Raw genomic sequence first — 22633 nt, forward strand, 5'->3', positions numbered from 1 at the left:
TACAGAGGGGAACAGAGGGTTTTATTCGCGATAAAAGCAGCTGAGAGTGAGGAAGCTGAATTACCCTTCTGGGAGGGTAGAGGGGAAGTAAAGTACAACCCAGAGGAGGTAAAGATCAGTCCTGCACTCACCCAAGACCAGCAGCAAGAATTAAAAATGCTGCTTAATAAATATCAACAGGTATTTTCCAACAAGCCGGGGATAGTGAAGGGAGTGATGCATCGGATCCACACAGGGGATGCACCCCCGCAGGCAGTATCCCCATACCGAGTAACGGGACCCTATAGGGACAAGGTGCGGAAGGAGCTGGACGAAATGCTGAGGGAGAACATAATCGTCCCCTCTTCTAGCCCTTGGTCCTCTCCAATAGTCCTTGTGGACAAGCCTGATGGGAGCATTAGGTTTTGTGTTGATTACAGGAAGTTAAACCGTGTAACCACTCCTGATGCCTACCCAATGCCCAGGCTAGACAACCTGATTGAAACCATAGGGGGTTGTCGGTTCATCTCATCATTGGACCTGGTAAAGGGATATTGGCAATTAAGAATTGATCCCAGGGATCAAGAAAAGACTGCCTTTTGCAGCCCTTTTGGTCTCTATGAGTTTCGAGTCCTGAGCTTTGGTCTCAGAAATGCACCAGCCACATTCCAAAGGCTGATGGACCAGACCTTGGCAGGGCTCAGTGACTTTACAGTGGCCTACATTGACGACATAGGGATCTTCAGTAATACCTGGGAAGATCACCTGATACACCTGGAGTTAGTGCTGCAGAGGTTAAGTGCAGCAGGGCTAACAGTAAAGGCCAGCAAGTGTCAGCTGGGTAGCCCAGAAATAAAATACTTGGGTCACATGGTAGGGGGAGGAATGATAAAACCCCTGGAGGCCAAAATAGAAGCTGTTCGTGATTGGCCTAGACCCAACACCAAGAAAAAGGTCAAATCATTTCTTGGGTTGGTGGGCTACTACAGAAAGTTCATCCCGAGGTTTAGCGAGATTGCGGCTCCGCTGACCGATCTGACGAGGAAGAAGGCTGATGACCGCATCCCGTGGACCAGCGACTGTGAGGCGGCGTTCCAGAGGTTGAAGGAGGCGTTAATCAACTATCCTGTCCTGCGGGCTCCAGACTTCGACCGGGAGTTCATCATCTACACCGATGCGTCTAACAGCGGGGTAGGAGCAGTTCTGTGCCAAGAGGATGAGAATGGTGACCAGCATCCAGTGTCCTACCTGAGTAGGAAACTTCAAAAAGGTGAGAGACATTTGGCAACCGTGGAGAAGGAGTGTTTGGCCATAGTCTACGCGATCCAGAAGGCCAAGCCTTATATCTGGGGAAGACATTTTGTTTTGTGTACTGACCATTCACCATTGCAATGGTTAAAGACAATGAAAACCCACAATAGCAAACTTATGAGGTGGGCTTTGAACTTACAGGACTATGACTTTGAAGTGAAGGTGGTCAGAGGGTCAGTGAACTGTGTTGCTGACGCCTTATCAAGAAGACCTGAAGAATGAAGACGGCGAAAGAACATGGACTATGTGTATATAATGAAAACAAAAAGTTAAAATGTACCTGGTTTTAAATTGGTTTGTATTAATAAAGGTAAATTGGTGTAATGTATATGGTAAATGTTTAAATGCCTATTTGAAATGTTTAACTTAGAATGTAAGTAAGTATAATATGGTAGGTATAATTGTTGTTGTGTATTTTATACAGGTTGTTTTTTGGTGAAAAGCACGTTAGCTTTCCCCCTACAAAACAACTTATAAAGAGGGGAGGTGTTACATAACAGCACTGATGTTACCTGTCTGTCATGGGTTTGGAGGGAAAGTTCCATCCTATGGGGAGTGGAAGGCGGGACATCAGGAGGAGGGGCTGTACTGTATAAATATGTGATGCCTGTGTGGTGAAGGGGGATGCTGAGACAGACTGTGAGACACTGGGTTGGGACGAAGCAGCAGCTGGGGAAGAAGAAGCTGTTGTGGGAGTCTGGGTGTCTGACAGGGTACTACTGTGTGTCAGAGTACCAGCCTGAAAGGTTCAGGGGTCTGTTGGTTAGCCAGAACTGATGGGTTCAGGGTCTGTGCTTTAAGTTAAAGGTTCTAGGTGAACCAAACTGTATGCTTGTGTGTGTGAGAATAAGCCACGTTACTTTATTTTATTCACCTGATTGTTTTATTTACCCTGTTTGTATCTAAAATAAACCTTATTCTTTTATTGTTTAAAAATCCATCCCTGGTCTGTGTGACTTATTATAGGGAATGGTTGGTGGCAGCTTAGTAACTGTGTGATAGATCCCAGTAGGTCTGGGTTTGTCACACCAGGTGACCCTGTGCCATCCAGATATTATTCCTAGGGAGTATGTAATCCCAAATGAGAGCATGAAGGTGGCAGGGATTGAGGGGCAGGTAATCTCTCTGCCAGTCGCGGAGGTACCTGTCAACTTTCAAGGCTGGAGGGGAGTTTGGCGGCTAGCGATTTCATCGACTCTGCCAGCAGCCGTGCTCGTGGGAAATGACCTGGCTGAACATGTGAAAAGGGTGCTAGTGATTACACGTTCACAAGCCACCACGGGGACAGTTCAAGGGGATAATGATGAGCCAGAGACGGAAGCAGAGGGGAGTTCAGAAGCTGTGGTGGAAACCTTAACCACAGACAGCAGATTTGGACAAGAGCAAAAGGCAGACGCCACTCTCCAAAAGTGTTTTGAACAGGTGACTGACGCCCAGCTAACACCTGAAACCCCAGTGAGATTTCTGGAGAAAAAGGGGATTTTATATAGAGAGACCCTGAGGAATATCTCAAAAGGGGGAGATGGGATCAGAAGTCAGCTAGTGGTGCCTGAAAAGTATCGCCCCATGATCTTACAAAGGGGGCACTCTGACATGTTTGCTGCACACTTAGGGGTGAACAAAACACAGCAGAGAATCACACAGAATTTTTACTGGCCTGACATAGGGAAGCAGATCAGGGAGTTCTGTAAACAATGTGATGTGTGTCAAAGGCAGGGGAATAGCCGCGACAGGACCAAAGCAAAGTTGTGCCCTTTGCCTGTGATTGACACTCCGTTCAAATGTATAGGGGTGGATATTGTGGGACCTTTGCCCAAGGCCACAAAGAGGGGGAACAGGTTCATTCTCACCATTGTGGACCATGCCACAAGGTACCCTGAAGCCATTCCCTTGACTAACATTGAAATGAACACAGTGGCAGATGCCTTGGTGGGGTATATGTCCAGGATGGGATTTGCCTCAGGAATAATCACAGATTTGGGCGCATCGTTCACAACAAAGCTCATGAAACGCTTATGGCAGGTCTGTGGAGTTGAGCACAGGGAAGCCACTGCCTATCACCCTGAAAGTAATGGGGTAACTGAGAAGTTCAATGGGACTCTAATGCGCATGATTAGGGCTTACTTGGCAGAGAATCCAAACAATTGGGGCCAGAAGCTGCAATCCCTTTTGTTTGCTTATCGATCAGTGCCACAAGCCAGTACCGGGTTCAGTCCATTTGAACTTTTATTTGGGAGAAGGGTGAAAGGGCCCCTTGATTTGATCAAACAAAATTGGGAGCAGATCACCCAGGATGACCCACAAGACGTTGTGACAGATAGAGACTCCTTGAGGAAGGACCTAAAGAGAAACCTAGAGCTAGCAGAAGAGACCCTGCAAGCTCAAAAGGTCAGAAAGAAAGCCTGGTGTGTCCAGAGAGCCAGGGAGAGGCACTTTGACCCAGGGGAGGAAGTGCTTTGGCCTAGGCTCTGCAAAGAGAACAAACTGCAGCTGGGTATCCCAGAAACAAAATACTTGGGTCACATGGTAGGGGGAGGAGTGATAAAACCCCTGGAGGCCAAAATAGAAGCTGTTCGTGATTGGCCCAGACCCAACACCAAGAAAAAAGTCAAATCATTTCTTGGGTTGGTGGGCTACTACAGAAAGTTCATCCCGAGGTTTAGCGAGATTGCGGCTCCGCTGACCGATCTGACGAGGAAGAAGGCTGATGACCGCATCCCGTGGACCAGTGACTGTGAGGCGGCGTTCCAGAGGTTGAAGGAGGCGCTCGTCCAGTATCCAGTGCTGCGTGCTCCAGACTTCGACCGGGAGTTCATCATCTACACCGATGCGTCTAACAGCGGGGTAGGAGCAGTTCTGTGCCAGGAGGATGAGAATGGTGACCAGCATCCAGTGTCCTACCTGAGTAGGAAACTCCAAAAAGGTGAGAGACATTTGGCAACCGTGGAGAAGGAGTGTTTGGCCATAGTCTACGCGATCCAGAAGGCCAAGCCTTACATCTGGGGAAGACATTTTGTTCTGTGCACTGACCATTCACCACTGCAATGGTTAAAGACAATGAAAACCCACAATAGCAAACTTATGAGGTGGGCTTTAAATCTGCAGGACTATGACTTTGAAGTGAAGGTGGTCAGAGGGTCAGTGAACTGTGTTGCTGACGCCTTGTCAAGAAGACCTGAAGAATGAAGACGGCGAAAGAAACATGGACTATGTATATATATTGATGACAAAAAGTTAAATGTACCTGTTTTTTGAATTTGGTTTGTATGAATAAAGGTAACTTGATGTAATGTATATGGTAAATGTTTAAATGCCTAATTGATATGGTTAACTTAGAATGTAAGTATAAGTAAGTATGATATTGTATGTATAACTGTTTTTGTATGTTTTGGGTCCAGGTTGTTTTTTGGTGAAAAGCACCTTAGCTTTCCCCCTACAAAACAACTTATAAAGAGGGGAGGTGTTACATACAGCACTGATGTTACCTGTCTGTCATGGGTTTGGAGGGAAAGTTCCATCCTATGGGGAGTGGAAGGCGGGACATCAGGAGGAGGGGCTGTACTGTATATATATGTGAAGCCTGTGTGGTGAAGTGAGGAGACGCTGGGGTGTGAAGAAGCAGCAGCTGGGAAGAAGAAGCTGGTGTGGGAGTCTGTGTGTCAGACAGGGTACTACTGTGTGTCAGAGTACCAACCTGATAGGTTCAGGTGTCTGTTGGTTAGCCAGAACTGATAGGTTCAGGGTCTGTGCTTCAAGTTAAGGGTTCTGTGTGAACCAAACTGTATGCATGTATGAATGAGAATAAGCCACGTTACTTTATCTTATTCACCTGATCATTTTATTTTCCCTGTGTGTTGTATTTAAATAAACCTTATTCTTTTATTTGTTGAAAATCCATCCCTGGTCTGTGTGACTTCTTATAAGGAATGGTTGGTGGCAGCTTAGTTAACGTGTGGCAGATCCCAGTAGGTCTGGGTTTGTCACATATTTTATTTTATTTTATTTTATTTTATTTTATTTATATCCCGCCTATCTAGTCGCGGTGGACTACTCTAGGCGGCCAACAACAGAGATAAAATACAATAAGAATAAAACAGCAAATTACAAAACAATTAAAGGTAAAGAGACAATAAGAGAAAAGAAAATCAAAAGTAATCTGGTGAGAAGGCCTGCCGAAACATCCAGGTCTTTAATAAAGACCAATGCACTTCAAAGCTCTTCAAAGCAACATCCTCTCACATGGAGTCAACAGAGGTCCACAAATGTGCTTCCTCTGGGATCAGGAGGAGGGCAGAGGTGTTCTCTGACTCCCTGCTTACCACTGGAGGTAGCAGGTAAACAGCAGGCTTCCCTGTTATCCTGAAAGTCAACCTGAAGGTCAACCTCTCTCTTCAGAGGTCTAGAAAAAAGGAAAGTCCAACAACAATCATAGATTTAGACTACCTACTGATAGGTAGGTAGTCTAAATCTGTAAGTTAGATTTGTGGGCCCTTATTGACTGGGAGCTGGCTTGATAGCTCAGTGATTTAGGTATCTGAGTGCAGAGCCAAAGGTTGGGAGTTCGAGTCTCCACTGTGCCTCTTGTGAAGTAGAGCAAGCATGTGTGGCCTTGGGCAAGCTGCACAGTCCCAGGGCACTCACAGAAGAAGGAAATGGTAAACCACTTCTGTGTATTTTCTACCTAGAAAACCTTGGAAAGGAGCGCCATAAGTCAGAACTGACTTGACAGCACACGATTATTGTTATTACTTTCTGGGAACAAAAAAAAATCTTGAAATGGGTTTTTTTTTAAAGTAGCAAAAAGAAAACTGGTTCTGCTGCCTTGACAGGATATTTATTATGATGTGACCATTTGGGATATTTATTATGATGTAACAAAGTTCTGCTTTAAGAGGAACATTTCCAATGTAGCAAAAAAAAAAAAAAAAGTATACACCCAGACCATTAGTCTGTGGTAAGAATCCTACTTGTGTTCATACAGTGTTTGCAGTTTGCTCCAACTAATTGTAGCTAACTGATGAGGGGCCTGGTGCATCTCAGTTGAATATCTGGGCATATGCTTGATTGTACAACCGAGACACACATTAGCACCTGATCAATTTGCTGCAATTAGCTGTGGAAAGCTATGCAACCTTTACATAAACACCAATAGGTTTTCCAGCCTGTATATCAGCCTGGGGCCTTCCCATATAAATTATTTACTCAGGATTTAAAATTACATCCTTTATCTTCACAATCCAAGTAACAGTAACCGTTCACAAATAATTTTTATTGTTATCTCGGCTAGAGCAAATAAACAGACATCTCTCTAGCAGCCTAAAGCTAATGGAATTATTGGCAGACCTACAAACTGATGCATAAGATCTGTACACTTGTAAAGACATGCATAAGAATATGTTGGGAAGCAACAGAATAAAAAACAGCAGCAGCAGCTTATTCTTAAAAAGAACGGACATACCAATATACATGCCCCAGGAGCGAAAGTGTGAAGCATGCAGAGTCACCAAACTCAGTCACAATGTCATCATGGCTTTTCTGCTTGTTGAACACGCCACCAGACAAGATCTGTTCTCCTTCTGCAAGTCTATTTAAAGATGATAAAAGAATAATAAAGGAAATTAGTACAAATACTTCCCATGGGTAGTTACTAGTGGCACACATCTATCTTGTGATACCAATTACTGTAAATACTTAACAATATTTAAAACAATAATAAAAACAATTTAAAACCAATTTGAAAAGTGACTCATATAAAAAATAAAAGTACAATATAGGTAATCAAACTCTATTGTGTTCAGTTGTTAAAGCCTTGCCTAAAAATGGAGATCTTGTTACCTGAAGGATGGCAGAGAGGGAGCCAACCTGGCCTCCCACCACTTGCGTGCTGTTCTCTTTTAAGGTCTCATCAAATGTACCTGTAAAGGCAGCAGGACCAAGAAAAGGGCTACCCCGGAGATCTTAGAATCCAGACATGCAACTGTGAGTGCTGTTGCCCTTGTTTATAGCAGAGACAGCGGCTTTGGATTCTCCTACCAATACTTCCATTAGCTCTAGGTTGCTAGTGAGATGGCTCTTTATTAAACTAGGTGCTTTGCATAGTGGTTCCTCATCATCCTGCATCCCATGGAATTGAGTTTCCCACACCTAGACCCCTGGATACAGTCACTTCTGTACTGGCCTCAGTTCCTGACACTGAAGCAGTCCTTATAATAACCAAGCCCAGTTCAGGGCTGGGCTTGGAGCCTTTCAGTGAGGACTGGTAAAGGCAGCCAACACGTATTGGCTGTCCTTCCACTCTTCAGCAAGCCTCTTCCTCTTGCACCAGTGTTTGCACAGCCAGCACCTTAGCTGAGTGGGTGTGGATTTGTCTTGGGTACCAGGGAGCTGATGGGACTGGTGCCTTTCTGGGGACGGGTAGTTGGTGCCCCACTTGCTGGAAAGAAGTTCAGAGGCTTCTGCTATGGGTTATCATTCTTCTTCTAGGCCAGCTCTTCGAACACACAGAGGATGGGCTTCAGCTCCTCTGCTGAAGATCCCAGTCTTCTTCTCAGCCAACCCCTCACTGCAGACCTGAAGATCAAGATGTTTAATGCTACTGGTGTGCCCTCCTCCCCTCTGTCCAGCTGCTCTCTCTAATCTCATTCCCCAACAACATCTGAGCTCTCCTCCTCCTCCCAGCTTTTCCACAATGTCAGAACAACAGCCCTTGAGGTTCTGTAGAGTGAGGGCAGATGACCCATGAGGGTCATGGCCATGATCCCCTCACAGTAACCACAGGGAGATGCAGCTTGGATCCAAACCATACAGGACTTTATAGATCATCACCAGCACTGAACTGAGTCCAGCCAGTAAAGCTGTTTTAACTGGAAAGTCATGTGATCCCTTCACTGGCCTGGCCAGCAATCTGTCTGCAGCAGCCCCACATATAGAAAGAGTAGTTGATCCATATGGATTGTAATTAAAGCATGAGTCACCATAGCCAAACCAGACAACTCAAGGAATGGGCACTCCTGCCACAGTAGCTTTGGCTTTTTGAGCACATTCCTGATACTACTGATACCTGGGCATCCAGGCTCAGGAATGAATCCAGGAGCATGCTCAAGCTGTAAACCTAAGTCTTCAGGTGAAGTGTAACCTCTCCCAATACAGACAGAATCTCTGTTCACTGAAGGAATCCATATTGGTCTGTGTTAGCATAACTGGATGCTTCGAGAAGCTTTTTCTCCTAGAGCTAGCTGGAATTTTCCATGAAGCTGACTTGGCCAGAGATGATAAGGGTCAAGACACAACATCAGGAGGATGGACAACAACACCTGCACATCCCGTGGGAAATGGAGGTGGAGTGTGAAGAGACAGCCCTGTACTCTGATTGGTTAACATCAAAGAAGAGTGGAGAGGAAGGGTGGTCCCAGCATGAAAGAAAATGGAAAATGTAGTAAGAGAGAAGACTTGATTTTTAGCTTGGATTTTAGAATGATTTTAGAGAATGATTTTTAGTATGGATTTTTGAGTTCCAAATGTTAGTTTTTGCTGTTATGCTAAGATGTAGTTCAGAGTAAGGATAGAGAAAGGGGGGCTACGCCTAGCCTACCTTTTAAGCTATTTTTAGAGTTTTTTATTTTATTTTTGTAGCTGGAATTTGCTAAAGTTCTAACTGCTTTGATTTATGGAAATGTACTTGAATGCTATGCTTTTGCAACAAATTGAATATCTCTAAATTCTTTATTTTCCTAATAAAACAATAATTCTTAAAATCCCACGTTTGGTCTTTTGAACAGCAAACCTGCAAGATTATTTGCTAGGCCACAGATATGCTACTTGAGTCCATTAATAGCCTGAGTTTTGTTCATCTTGGCAGACTCCAAAACTCATGATTTCTATCTTTGTTTTTCCTCAGTTAATTGCTAATTAGAACGAACTTGGGAAAAGGGTATGTGGTACTGCCTGGCTGGGTACCCGGACTCAGCTTAGCTGTTTTAGGAGTATGCTTATGCCTGGAACCTCTCTGTTCAAGCCTCAGGTGTTCTTCTAGGAGACCATGGGTGCTCACAGGCTGATATGAAATAATGTATTTAAGTTATTTTTAATCAATTTCTAACTATTATAATATTTCAGATATTTTATTTTTATCTCTCTTCCTGTTAGGCGTTCCATTAAGCCTTTCTCATTAGGCCACACCCCTTTTGGCATGTTGCCTTCATGCAGTTGGCTAACTGGAAAAGTAACCAACCCAAAATGTTTTCTGCCCTGATACTAAAATACTATCATATTCTAGCTATGCAGTATAGATAAAAAGAAGGGAAGAAGAGCTTATGAAAAAATTATGGGAGGAAGAAAAGAAAAAGTAGAAGGAGCGGAGGGAGATTTAGACCTCTCCACTAAGATACATACATTGCATTCTGATACTTCTAAAAGAGTATCATTGCTGTAACTATTTTTTAATTAAAGAAATGCAGCATTTGTGCCCATTATTTATTTATTTATTTATTTATTTATTGGACTTATATACCGCCCCATAGCGCTACAAGCACTCTCCGGGCGGTTTACAATTTTTTAATTATACAGGCTACACATTGCCCCCCAGCAAGCTGGGTACTCATTTTACCCATGCACACAGTGTTTTTGCACCCTTGGTCTGCAAGTCCCCACCCGTCACAGCACTTGCTTGTTCTCTCCATTTCTGTTAGGATATCCCCATGCAATTCCTAAACTTTCTATGCTATTTTCTTGCTTTCTAAGCAGACCCTAGTTTTTAAAATTCTTTAGGATTCTCCTGGATCTTCTTCCCTTTGTCAGCCTTTTTTGTATTTTACTTCCATCAAATGGTAAATCTTTTCTAGATTGTATTCGCGAAGGCTTTCATGGCTGGGATCTAATGGTTGTTGTGGGTTTTTCGTGCTGTTTGGCCATGTTCTGAAGGCTGTTCTTCCTAATGTTTCACAAGTCTCTGTGGCCAGCATTTTCAGAAGACAGGAGTAGCACGCTAGATTTCTAGATTCCCTGTTCCTTAACTTCCATGCTTTCTTGACAGTCAGGTCCCCAGCCATTCATCCTGAGAATTCCTAGATATTTTGGGATCTAAACCAATGGTAAGAAAAACTTGCTGATGACAGAATCAAAATATTATTTTTATAATACTTGGTGCCTCAAATGTCTAACATTTACAGCTTATCTTGTTTAGCATTTTAAAAGCCAAAAATAAATGATTAAATAAATAAATACACTTCACACTTGATCTAGGAAGATATTGATATGTTTTTCATAGTTTTCTTTACAAAGGCCCTCAATACATTTAGTGATGTCAAGTTTGAAAGCATGTAAAAATACAAGTAGATAAACAGGTACCATCTCAGTGGGAAGGTAACAGCGTTCCGTGTCTAGTCGTGCTGGCCACATGACCACGAAAACTGTCTACAGACAAATGCTGGCTCCATGGCTTGGAAACAGGGATGAGCACCGCGCCCTAGAATCAGACACGATTGGACTAACTGTCAAGGGGAACCTTTACCATTTAAATGCTCATTAGGCCCGCAGATGAAAGTGAAAATGAATTCTATTATATGACTAGTCAAAGATCTGAAGTGTCATTAAATGATGTCATAATCTTTAAAAATAAAATTTTAACTATACCTTCCAGCAGCACTAACAAATCAGAGAGACAACTTACTTGCTGAGGTCAACGCAGCACTTGGCAAGCAAATATTTACACTGTGGGGTCGTACAGCTGTGTCCTTTGAGAAGCCTGTATGCCTTGTATGCTTTTCCTGAGCGATAGTAGCATGTTGCCAGTAAAAACAGGGCATCTTCTGAGTGCACTGAAAGACATGCAAGGAGGAAAAGCATTAGAATCCATCCATCATTGGAACCTCTTGATGTGAAGATATAGGATTCACATTTACTCCTAGACAGTCTAGTGCAAAGGAAATTTTAAGTATTACGTATACACTTAGTGGTCAGTTATGATCCTTTTACTAGCAAACAAAGATCTCTAAACTTTGTACAGGAACAATGTGCAAAAAGATGGACAAGCACCATCTATTCACTGTTAAGAGCTGTACAAAGTTCTAAGCCAGCAACATAAGGCACGGCAAGGGAATCTTTTACATATATTATCTAATCTTACAAACCCATTCGTTTACTCATGTAATTTTAGCACCACTCTTACTTGTGGCTATATAGTTTTAAAAAATAAGTAGACATAAAATAAATAAGACAATAATTTAACACAATAAAAACAAATACTACTAAGCACACAAAATATTTTCACCACTTAGTAACCAAAATCCATTTGCACACACTTAAGAAACAAGACTTTCTTGTTGCCAGATGGAGAGTGCTCAAACAGGTCGAAGCTCTTGAGATCTCTTTTTAAATATCAAGCACTGCCTCAATCATCCTTGACAGAGTCCTGAAAACACAGTCCATTTTTAAAAAAAGGTTTGCAAACTTACAATAGGTCATCTGTATAACCAGACAATGTTATGCTGGCACTTTGTACCTAATCTATTTGCTCACTTTCCTGCTAGTTTCTCCATTTTAACTAACTAATGAAGTCATAGTGAGCTAATATCAGCTCTTTGTAATATTCACATGTACAGTGGTGCCTCGCTTAGCGAGTGCTTCGCTATGTGATGAATTCGCATAGCGAGGGGGTCCGGGCCATCGCTGGAGCGTTCGCTCAGCGGTGGCCCCTATGGCGATTTTTCGCTTTGCGATGATCGCTAAGCGATTCGCTTAGCGATCTTCGCAAAACGAAGCGGGGGAGAACAGCTGATCGGCGGTTCCAAAATGGCCGCCGGAAGGTCCGCGCCTCATTTTCGCGCCCTGCCCTCGCTTACCGAGGGCGCGAAAATGGTGGCGCTATGGAGAAACATCACTTAACGGTGAGTTTTCAAGCCATAGGAACGCATTGAACAAAGTTCAATGCGTTTCTATGGCTTTTTTAGTCCCGTTTAGCGATGTTTTCGCATAGCGAAGGTTAATCCGGAACGGATTAACCTCGCTATGCGAGGCACCACTGTATATGAAAACCTGGAATCACAGTCGATGCATACCTTCTGCATACAGTCTCTCTGCCAGAAAGACGGCATCTCGATAAGCATAGTGGTTAAGTGCTTGCCATATCGCCGCCTATATAAAGGGGAGGAAACAAAAGTGAAGATTCAAATGTTAAACAATTGATACAAATCAAACCAAAAATACAATTCTTTGAATTCTATTTTCATTTGCCCAAAATTATGTTCTGATTTTAATTTAATGCACTGTTTTATTTTCTAATAGGATCTCCTATTATACCACATTTTAAACAAACAACAGTAATTAATCAATTAAAATATCTTTAACCTCACCTCTCTCCTTAAAAAGGACTGAAGGCGGCTTATGTCATTAAAATACAGTACTGTAAAGGTAATAAGTGTGAGTATACAATCACTAAAATGATCAAACAAAAACATAAGCAACACCAAAACACATTCAAACAGTAAGGTACAACAATCCATTTAAAAACCCCTCTCCGGAAAATAGTCACTTAGAAATCTTGCCTGAAGAGAAAGGTCTTCACCTTCCTGCAGAAAGACAGTAAAGATGGAGCAGGCTATGGGAGGCAGCAGAAACAGAGAAAGAGCTCTCCCATGTACCCACTACTATGTAGTAATAACAGTTCTGATTAGGATGGTGGTATTTGGGGGTTATTGTTTCAGTCCCAATGAGCTTTAAACCATTTTGAGAAGCATTCTTGTCTTATTTTGAGCGGACAGCACATTTACACAGTTATACAAGCTATATACTCACTGCTTTACATTGTAGCCAAGTTTCACTTCTTCAGTGTTGTCACATGAAAAGATATACTAAAATATTTATGAAATGTGAGGGGTGTACTCACTTCTCTGATATACTGTATGACTAAGAACTTCTCTCAATTGTAGAACTTTTCCCCCCATATTTTATTTATTTATTTATTTATTCATTCAATTTATACCCCGCCCATCTAGACCGAAGTCTAATCTGGGCAGCTAACAATAATAGATAAAAATAAAATACCAAAATGAAAAGGGTATTTCTCCTTCAGAAACCCTAAACATGACTCTCAATACCATCTCAGCTACTTATAAACAGCATACAAGTCAAGAATGACTGTGCCAAAAGATGGAAAGCATAAGATATGTGTGGTGCAAATGTGCATTGCAGTGCTGCAACACCTGCTATATTTCCAAATTGTATTTCATGACCTTGAAACATTTTGAAAACCACTGGCACAAATGTTTTGGTTTCCTGAGAAAATGAGACATGTATCCAATATCATGCACCTACGTCACCATATGGTAGCCCATCAGAAATGCAATCCTCTATCAACTTTATTGATTTGATTTGATTTGATTTGCATCCCGCCCATCTAGACTACATCTACTCTGGGTGGCTTACAGTAAAAGCATGAAAACAACATATAAAGAATTAAACAACAATTCAAATCAATAATATTAGTGGCATTCAAGATGGAAAAGCAAAATGGAAGTTAAGATAGAAAAGAAAATCAAGTGGTGACTGGAGGAAAGGCCTGCCTAAAGAGCCAGGTCTTAAGTTGGCTCTTAAAAACATGCAGCAAGGGTGGCAGGCAAATTTCAGGCGGAAGTTTATTCCAAAGTTGAGGGGCCACTGCCGAGAAGGCCCGGTTTCTTGTTCTTTCTTTCTGGGCCTCCCTCAGTGTTAGGCCCTTCGGCTGCCTTCCTGGCTGTATCAAGTGATTTGAGTAGATCTAGGTGGGAGAAGGTGTTCCGCTGAGTATCAAGGTCCTAAACCATTTAGGGCTTTATATGTCAACACTTTGAAATGAATGCAGAAATGAATGGGCAGCCAATGCAAAGCAGCCAGAGTGGAAGAAATATGCTGAAATCTTCTCATCCCACTAAGAAGTCTGGCCGCCGCATTCTGCACCATCTGAAGCTTCCGCATCAATCTCAAAGGTAGCCCCACATAGAGCGCATTACAGTGGTCTAATCTCAAGATTACAAGAGTAGTGATATAGACATATATGCCATGTATGATCTAATCTATTAAGTAGCTAATGCCTATTTATTTATCAGCTTATATACTACAAGTACAGATGGCCATTCAGTAAACAAATGTACAGGCAAATTAATATTTGCCACCCAGAGTAGTCAATTGACTAGATGGGCGGGGTATAAATAAATAAATATAAATATAAATATAAATATAAATATAAATATAAATATATATATATCGGGGAGAGAAGCCAAGTACTGAGAGTTCCAATCTCTCACAACAATGGAGAGAGAAAAAACTACTAAGAAAAAATTGCATTAAACACTTCATCTTTGTCCCCCATAATCCCTACAATATTCCACTAAGGTTATATATACCTGCATGTATTATAAACAAAGATCCTGGGGAATCCTGTCTTACTACAAACAAGCTATGTAGAGTGACACATCACCTATCTGCACCAACTTGGCTCCTCCTACTACACAAGCAGCTGGACAAACCAGAAACAATATGTCAACAGAGAACCTGCTTCACAGCTCACAAACAACCCCAAATTTAAAAGCTCAGAATAACACTTGATTTGTGCTTGAATTCAAAACTACTATTAAATAAATAATTTGTAGTTCTTTTACTGCTTGCAGTTACAGAGGAAGCATAAGGATGGAACATGTACACACACACACACACACACACACACACACACACACACACGTCTTCTATCTTAAGGACAAAGGTGAACTCTGTCACCCTTATCTTCTAGTTGGGGAGTTGAACTAGAGAGATGATGGCTCTGCTATGAGGTCACAGTGAGTTCATGGTACGATGATTTGCAACTATGCCTTGCAGCTTAAGCGCTAGTCCAAATGGAGACGTAGTAAGGCCTGAAGAAAAATTTACTCATGAATAAGAAGAGAGAAAAAGAGAAAAACAGGTCTCATGCTACAGAATGTTGTGGATGCAAAAATGTGGCTGGACATAAATTCTGGCTTTGATTTGCTCTTTGTGTTGGCAATTGAACTCAAGGGCTAAATTGTCACTTGGTGAATGAGTTGGCAAATGAAAAAAAAAGCCAGAGTGGCCTCTGGAAAAGAGGGAGAAAGCTGGTGTTCATCTGAACTACAAGCAGGCAACAGAAGGTCAAATGTGGCAAGCACATCAGGAGAAATGGTTCAGTTGCGCCCTGATCAAGGGAATCTGAGATAGTTTTGGCTACAGTCAGACCTACTGCAACAAATACCTGTATACAATCTGGAAATATTTCAGGCAGCTGATTATCCCTAATCTAAAAAGCGATTAGTTCAATGGTTTAGGTATTTGACTGCAGAGCCAGAGCTTGGGACTTCCAAGAGTCAGCCTGTGTGAGTTTGGGCAAGCTGCGTGACCTTCTTCTCACTAACCTCAGATACACAGACGATACCACTCTGATGGCAGAAAGTGAGGAGGAATTAAAGAACCTCTTAATGAGGGTGAACGAGGAGAGTGCCAAAAATGGTCTGAAGCTAAACATCAAAAAACTAAGATCATGGCCACTGGTCCCATCACCTCCTGGCAAATAGAAGGGGAAGATATGGAGGCAATGACAGATTTTACTTTCTTGGGCTCCATGATCACTGCAGATGGTGACAACAGCCACGAAATTAAAAGACGTCTGCTTCTTGGGAGGAAAGCACTGACAAACCTAGACAGCATCTTAAAAAGCAGAGACATCACCTTGCTGACAAAGGTCCCCATAGTCAAAGTTATGCTTTTTCCAGTACTGATGTATGGAAGTGAGAGCTGGACCATAAAGAAGGCCGACCGCTGAAGAATTGATGCTTTTGAACTGTGGTGCTGGAGGAGACTCTTGAGAGTCCCCTGGACTGCAAGGAGGACAAACCTATCCATCTTGCAGGAAATCAACCCTAAGTGCTCACTGGAAGGATAGATCCTGAAGCTGAGGCTCCAATACTTTGGCCATAGTATGAGAAGAGAAAACTCCCTGGAAAAGACCCTGATGTTGGGAAAGTGTGAAGGCAAGAGGAGAAGGGGACGACAGAGGACGAGATGGTTGGACAGTGTCACCGAAGCTACCAGCATGAATTTGACCAAACTCCGGGAGGCAGTGGAAGACAGGAGGGCCTGGCATGCTCTGGTCCATGGGGTCACGAAGAGTCGGACATGACTTAACAACTAAACAACAACAATGCCTGATCCAGATTACACCAGTGGAAAGTTATGCAACAAGATTTGTCTCCAACTATCTCTCAAAAATTTGATTGTTACATGTAAGGACTTGAAATATTTTCCAAAGCCTTGTCACCATTATTACATTACCATTTATTAACTTTATTACACAGATAGAAACTCTTAAAAGCAAGGCCACTGACATTTTGATACATATTATCCTACTTCAAAGAGCTCCAATACTGGGTGACTGACATAACATTTATCAATAGATGGGAAAAGCTGTTAACTAGACCTCCATTACTGTAGATTGTATATGACTGCATCAAGGCCATCAAAAATTTCCACACTGAGGCTGTACATGCAATTACAATCCACTTCTAAGCTACCAATGGATATCAAAAGTGCGGCTACTGGAGAGCAGCAAAAGTTACATTAACATCTCTCAATAAAAAGTTATATTAACATCTCCACCAGAAGCAGCCTCAACCCGGACCATATATGGACCTGTATTTGAGCACCACTTATTTCACTTACAGAGGTGACTTTTACAGACAGAAACATGGCTATGCCATAGGTTCCCTGGTGACACCCATTTTTGCCAACTTATACATAGAAGTGGAAAAGAAGGTACTAAACAGATCCAGATCCAGGAAGATCCAGATCCAGGAAGCACAGGCCTTCACAGACCACATAAAAGCAGTGGACCCAAACAGCAAATTCACCAGGGAAGACACCAAAGACAACTGGCTTACTTTCCTGAACTGTGCAGTCATCACCCATTGCAATACAAACTAGGGGTTTCCAGGAAATTAAACCACAGAGCAAAAAACATCCCCAACTCCTCAAAAGCCAAGAAGAAAGAAGACGGACATCTGAAGACAGCTGTTAAGGCCTGTGGATATCCAAAATGGGCCTTTAACAAGACAATGTCCCAACCCAGCAGGACAATTGAACAGTCTGAGACCCAGATCTGATAGAAGAATCTGGTCATTCCTTATGTGGTAGGTGTCTCTGAAAAGCTCAAAAGGATTTTTGGTAAACACCATATACCCATACTCTTCAAACCCCAAAACACGCTAAGGCAGAGGCTCATCCTCCCAAAGACTGGACATCAAAACACAACAGGAGCAATATAGTATATGCGGTCCAATGCAAAGAGGAGTGTTCAGAACTCTACATCGGAGAAACCAAACGGCCACTAAACAGGAGAATAGCCCAACACAGGAGGGGCAACGGCTCAGGACCACAGTCAGCAGTGTTCCTTCATTTGAAGGACACTCATTTGATGACTCATTTGATGTACTCATTTTGGACTGAAAAGATAGGTGGTTTGAGAGAGGGGTCAGGGAGGCCACACATATACATATACTGTAATTCTTTACTCAACAGGGCTGGAGGCCTTAGATACAATCTGTCTCCTATTTATCATGCTGTCCTTTCATCAGTCCCCAGAAAGATCAGGACCACACACACCACCAAGACCACTGTTAACAACTGTTAATGAGCCATGACAATGGGTGGAGAAGGACAGCAGAAGTGGAATTTTCACTCAGCCACTGTCCTTTGTCCAGCCTATTCAGACCAGGGGGAAGTGAAACCAACATGTAGGATGTATCAGGGATCTCCTACCAACTCTCCTCAGACTGAAGAAGCTACTTGGATGAGTAGCGAAATGTTTCAAGCTAATAGGAAAGAAGTCCAGTTGCCATGACTCAACTTCCAGATATCCTCACCTGGATGACAGAGAATCGTCACAGATTTATCTCCCAATAATGCTTAAAGAAAAATACATGGCACTGAGACCTAGTACACAAATTCCAAGAGGCAGTATAAATAATCACAACTAAAATTCACCAGTAATTAATCCAAATTGATCACACCAAGCAGTGATCAGGGTGGCCAACAGCAACATTAATTAAAGCCATACAATTCAAATATAATTCATTTAAACCCATGATAAGAAGACTGTTTACATTTCTGTAACTGAAATGAAACACTAAGATGGAAGATTTGACTAACATTCCTTCCTGTTGTTCTTCTGATGAACATATTAAAAGAAAAAATGAAAGAGAACAGCATAGACAGACAAACTCATAGCTTATTTTAAGATCCAGAGACAAGGATAAGAGAGAATCTAGTTAGCCAAAACAAAAATCTTAATCCAAACTTTTTGGGTTCACTAACAACCAAAACAAGAGAAGAGTCACGCATTTATCAAGACATTTATAACTTGCCTTTCTGCCTCTGAAACAAAAACATGCAAAACAGTCAGAGCAATAATAAAAATATCATATTAAACAAGAAACACCAGGAAGTCCATAAAAATCCTGAAGTGGAATCCCTTTGAGAATCAACAGACTCCTTTTGGCCAACTGATCAAGGACATTTCAGTCTTGCTCATACAGAGCTTCAACTTGCTTGCTTACATCTAACCTATCACTGATCTCTGACAACAGCTCAGAACCACCATAGCAAGAAAATAAGGGCATATAGGCCAAAAGCCTATTAGCTAGGCCTACCAGTGTAACACAGCCAGTGAAACACAGAAAGCATAACTTTTGATTGTGAATTCAGCATAGATGAAATGAAGTCAGGTAAATATTACCTGTTATGTGCCGAGTTTTGTGACTCACTATACAACTAATAATGACTTTGGAACTTGCTATAATTCATCACTAAAAGTCTATTACAATAGTGTAAACTGACAATAAGGTTTTGGCCATGGAATTGCACAGCATCTACATATTGGCGACAACCAGCTCCAAGTATTTGGGTGATCTCTGTGAACAGTTTCATGTAAACACAAAACAGCAAAAAGAGCACACTGGGACTCAGAAAGATGTCACAGGACAAAAGTCAAGGCACTAAGCAGATGTCCGTCTGCATGATCTTTTGGAAACTGTCCATAACTACAATCACTGTAAATACTGTGTTCCCAGCTGCATGCTACAAAGGCAATCCAGAAGGAGACACCTGCTACTAAATGTTATCACATACCACCAAGAGGTCAGACAAACCCAACACAAATGTACGCTACTTATTATTGACACAGATCATCTCCATAGCTGTTTCAGATTTAAAACAAAGATGAAAAACAGACTGATACAGATTAAGATGATAAAACAGAAAATCATGATGCTGGGTTATCGCCTCACACTTAGCAATTTTCTCAACAATGGTACACTGGACTTTGCTTGGCAGCTGTCCTGTATAATGGTACAGATACCTCAACCCAGATACTGTTCCTTCTTTCAGAAAAGCATTTATCAACTTCCCTCCCTCACTCAAACAATCTTCCTTTGCTGGTCACGATAGTTAAGGGAAATATGTCCAAATGTCCAACCTCACACTTCCAAAAATCCTGACTATATTTATAAGGCTACACAAGCTGAAAGGAATAAGAACAAAGCAAGCACTTGCTAGAAATATGTCAGCTGGTTTTATAAATGTGAAGACCAAGGCAGTATGGACACTATATCTTCAAAGTGTGTCACAAATTTGTCACAGCAGGCCACCAAGATATCCTCTAATCACCCCCATGGGTTCTACATATGACATATCAGTACTCTGAAAAACTTCCAACTCAAAGCAGATGTAATGCTGACAGAAAAGTAAATTTTCTTTGCCATTACACTTGTCCCTTCTAACTTTTATTCAGTCAGATTAACTTCCAAGTTCTTCTTCATCACTCCTCTGTTCATCTCCCTGATTTTTTAATTGCTACCAACTTTTCAGAAAACTAGGGAGTGAATTTGGCTCTGTGATGTGAGAGAAGACAGTTCTGAATAATTATGTCACTGGCCCCTATTCTAGAGATCAGGCAAAGTCTTAACAAGTTTGTGCACCAAAATATTCTGGTATGGAATTAAACTAGCCATGAAACAGTTCTGAAAGATTCTTAATAATGATTCCATGAATTGCCTGTATCTGTCTAACTCATAGCCACCATGGCAAGAACATGCAGACTTTTAAGTTAACACAGAAATTTGTAAGTCTGGCACTGAAGCTATTCCTAGCAGCAGACCACAGTAGAGACCCACAGAAAACTGAACGCAAGCACCTTTAAGCATGCTGCAAGATGGCTACGGTCAAAGCAGAGGAATCTTATCCCAAAATTCCAGGGCAAGATGTTTCCCCGTCCACCCTTGGATCACCAACTGCCTACACACAGAAGGCAGGAAAAATCCCACAAGTTAACTAGTCAGGCTCTGGAAAGTTTTATAATACCTCATAATACTTGCAAAATGTTTCTGATCTGATGTCATCTGAAAATTTCATCCTGGATTCTACAATTCTGAAATATTATTCTATCCTAGTCAGCCTTCTTTCTGTAGCAGGAGATTTTTGTTAAAAAAATACAGGGCATTCTGTAATACTGGTGAACAGGAGAGAATGCATTATATCAGTAAGGTCTTCCAGTCAGGCTAGCCCTACTGTTAAACAAAATGAAGTAGCCACTTCAGATAGTAGATGCTTGGGAGAAGTGTTAAGAAGTAGTCATGAATGTTAAGAAGTAGTCATGAATGCCCCTAAGATAGGCTTATAATCTCACATGTGATGGAGGATCCCTTGCCAACACTGAAGTAAGATTTAACTGCCAGTCCTGTCAACATCTGTACAAGAAATAAGGAGTGGGAATCATCCTGTCCCTTAGTAGAAACAGGGCTGGCCCTATATTCCCATCAAAACCCTGGACTAATAAGGGTTTTGAGGGGAGAAAGCAAGCAGGTGATGCATAATAATATTTCTGGGTGGCAAAGAGGAGGGGAGAGGATAAGAATATGTAGGCATGAAATACAATTGTGCTGAAGGTCCTTCAAGGGGAGGAGAATGGACTGGGAATGTGATGGTTAGAGTGTGGAGAAAATACTGAGTGCTATGAAGTAGACATAGCAATCTTAAAATGGAAAACCACCAGTAGTCCTTAATAAAAGCAAAACTGAAGTATGAGTGAGTCTGTATGTATGTTTTTCAAAGGGAACTGATAAAAGAGGAGTCTTCAGTGGAAAGGTGGGGAAAAGGATTTAAAAGAGCTGGGAGGAACGGTGGTCTCTCCAGAAGAAAATAATTGAAATAATGCAACGGGGGAGAGTAGAAGGCAGTTCTTGGGGTATGGAGGAGGTGTCGATAGTAATGAGAGAGCCCAGCAAAAGGGCCAATTTTAAAGTAATCCGAATGGTTCCTTCCAGAAAAGGGGCTCATTGATTCAGAGCTGAGATGAGGACACCAGTGTATGTAAGGTGGCCAAAACGGGAGTAATAGGAGAAGAGTTAAATTGGCGAGTATTTCTCCCCTATCCATCCCTCCGCACCGCCAGGCTCCCAGTAGGGAGTCCAAGGATTTTGAAAAAAAAAGAAAAGGCTTATCCTGACAGAGCAGAAACGAGAGGAGCAGGAATCTACTACTTCCTTGGCGGTCCCTCCCTCTTCCCTCTCCCTTCCTTCCTTCCTCCCCGTGCCCAGGACAGGCCTATTGCCACCGGGGTCCGTACCTGGACGGGTTCCTGCAGCACCGTCATCCTGCCCCGGCTCCCCCCTTAGGGACAGGACCCGGATGAGGGAGGTGGGGAGAGGGCGCCCCCTTCTCTCTCTCTCTCTCCTCTCCCCCCCTCTTCCTTCTCCTGACAGACTCAGACTCCGCCTCAGTGGGTGACGCGGCGGTGGCGGTAGTAGTGGCGGCGGCCCAGACCCCGTCTCATTTAAACTGGCAGCGACCGTTAACCGGGCCGTGAAGGAGGGAAGGGAAAGGAAAGGAAGGCCCCGGCCCGTCTGGAGCCGAGTCTTCCCGAACACGAGACGGAAAGGGACGGAAACACCCGAGGGCGGGACGGCCTCCTCTGTTGTTTTCCGAGCGGAGACGGGAACACTCGAGAGACTCCGAAGACTAGGGTTGTTCCTTCGGCCGCGACGGAAAGACCCGAAAGGCGGAGAACGCAAAAACAGCTTTCAAGGCTTGCTTGAAAAGAAGCCCCCGAAAGGCGTTCTTGTCTCTGCAGTTCTCTGGACGGAAATAACCGAAGGGAGACTTTTTTTTTCCTTGAGTCGAATCGAGTGATTCCGTTCCTTTTACGGAAGTACGACATCGATGGAGCCGGAAATACCCGACCTGGAAGGAGAAATTTCTTTACTTTTTTTGTGCTCGCGTACAACGTGTTTTTCATCCCGCTGAACGAACGGGG

General features: G+C 42.6%; 1 protein-coding gene across 2 annotated transcripts in view; it reads right to left on the minus strand.

Moving 5' to 3' along the window:
* The window catches only part of CDC27 (cell division cycle 27), a 48543-nt gene extending 26301 nt beyond the window's left edge, over positions 1-22242 (minus strand). For both annotated transcript variants that reach the window (XM_073004205.2, XM_073004204.2), the window contains exons 1-4: positions 21947-22242; positions 12345-12420; positions 10958-11105; positions 6749-6874 (exon numbers count right to left, since the gene is read on the minus strand). In XM_073004205.2, coding sequence (XP_072860306.1) covers positions 6749-6874; positions 10958-11105; positions 12345-12420; positions 21947-21973 — 377 coding nt within the window. In that variant the 5' untranslated portion in view covers positions 21974-22242. The remainder of the gene's footprint in view (positions 1-6748; positions 6875-10957; positions 11106-12344; positions 12421-21946) is intronic.
* Between the last annotated feature and the right edge of the window lie 391 nt (positions 22243-22633).

This window comes from Pogona vitticeps, chromosome 6, assembly GCF_051106095.1.
Source record: "Pogona vitticeps strain Pit_001003342236 chromosome 6, PviZW2.1, whole genome shotgun sequence".
NCBI classification, from domain to species: domain Eukaryota; kingdom Metazoa; phylum Chordata; class Lepidosauria; order Squamata; family Agamidae; genus Pogona; species Pogona vitticeps.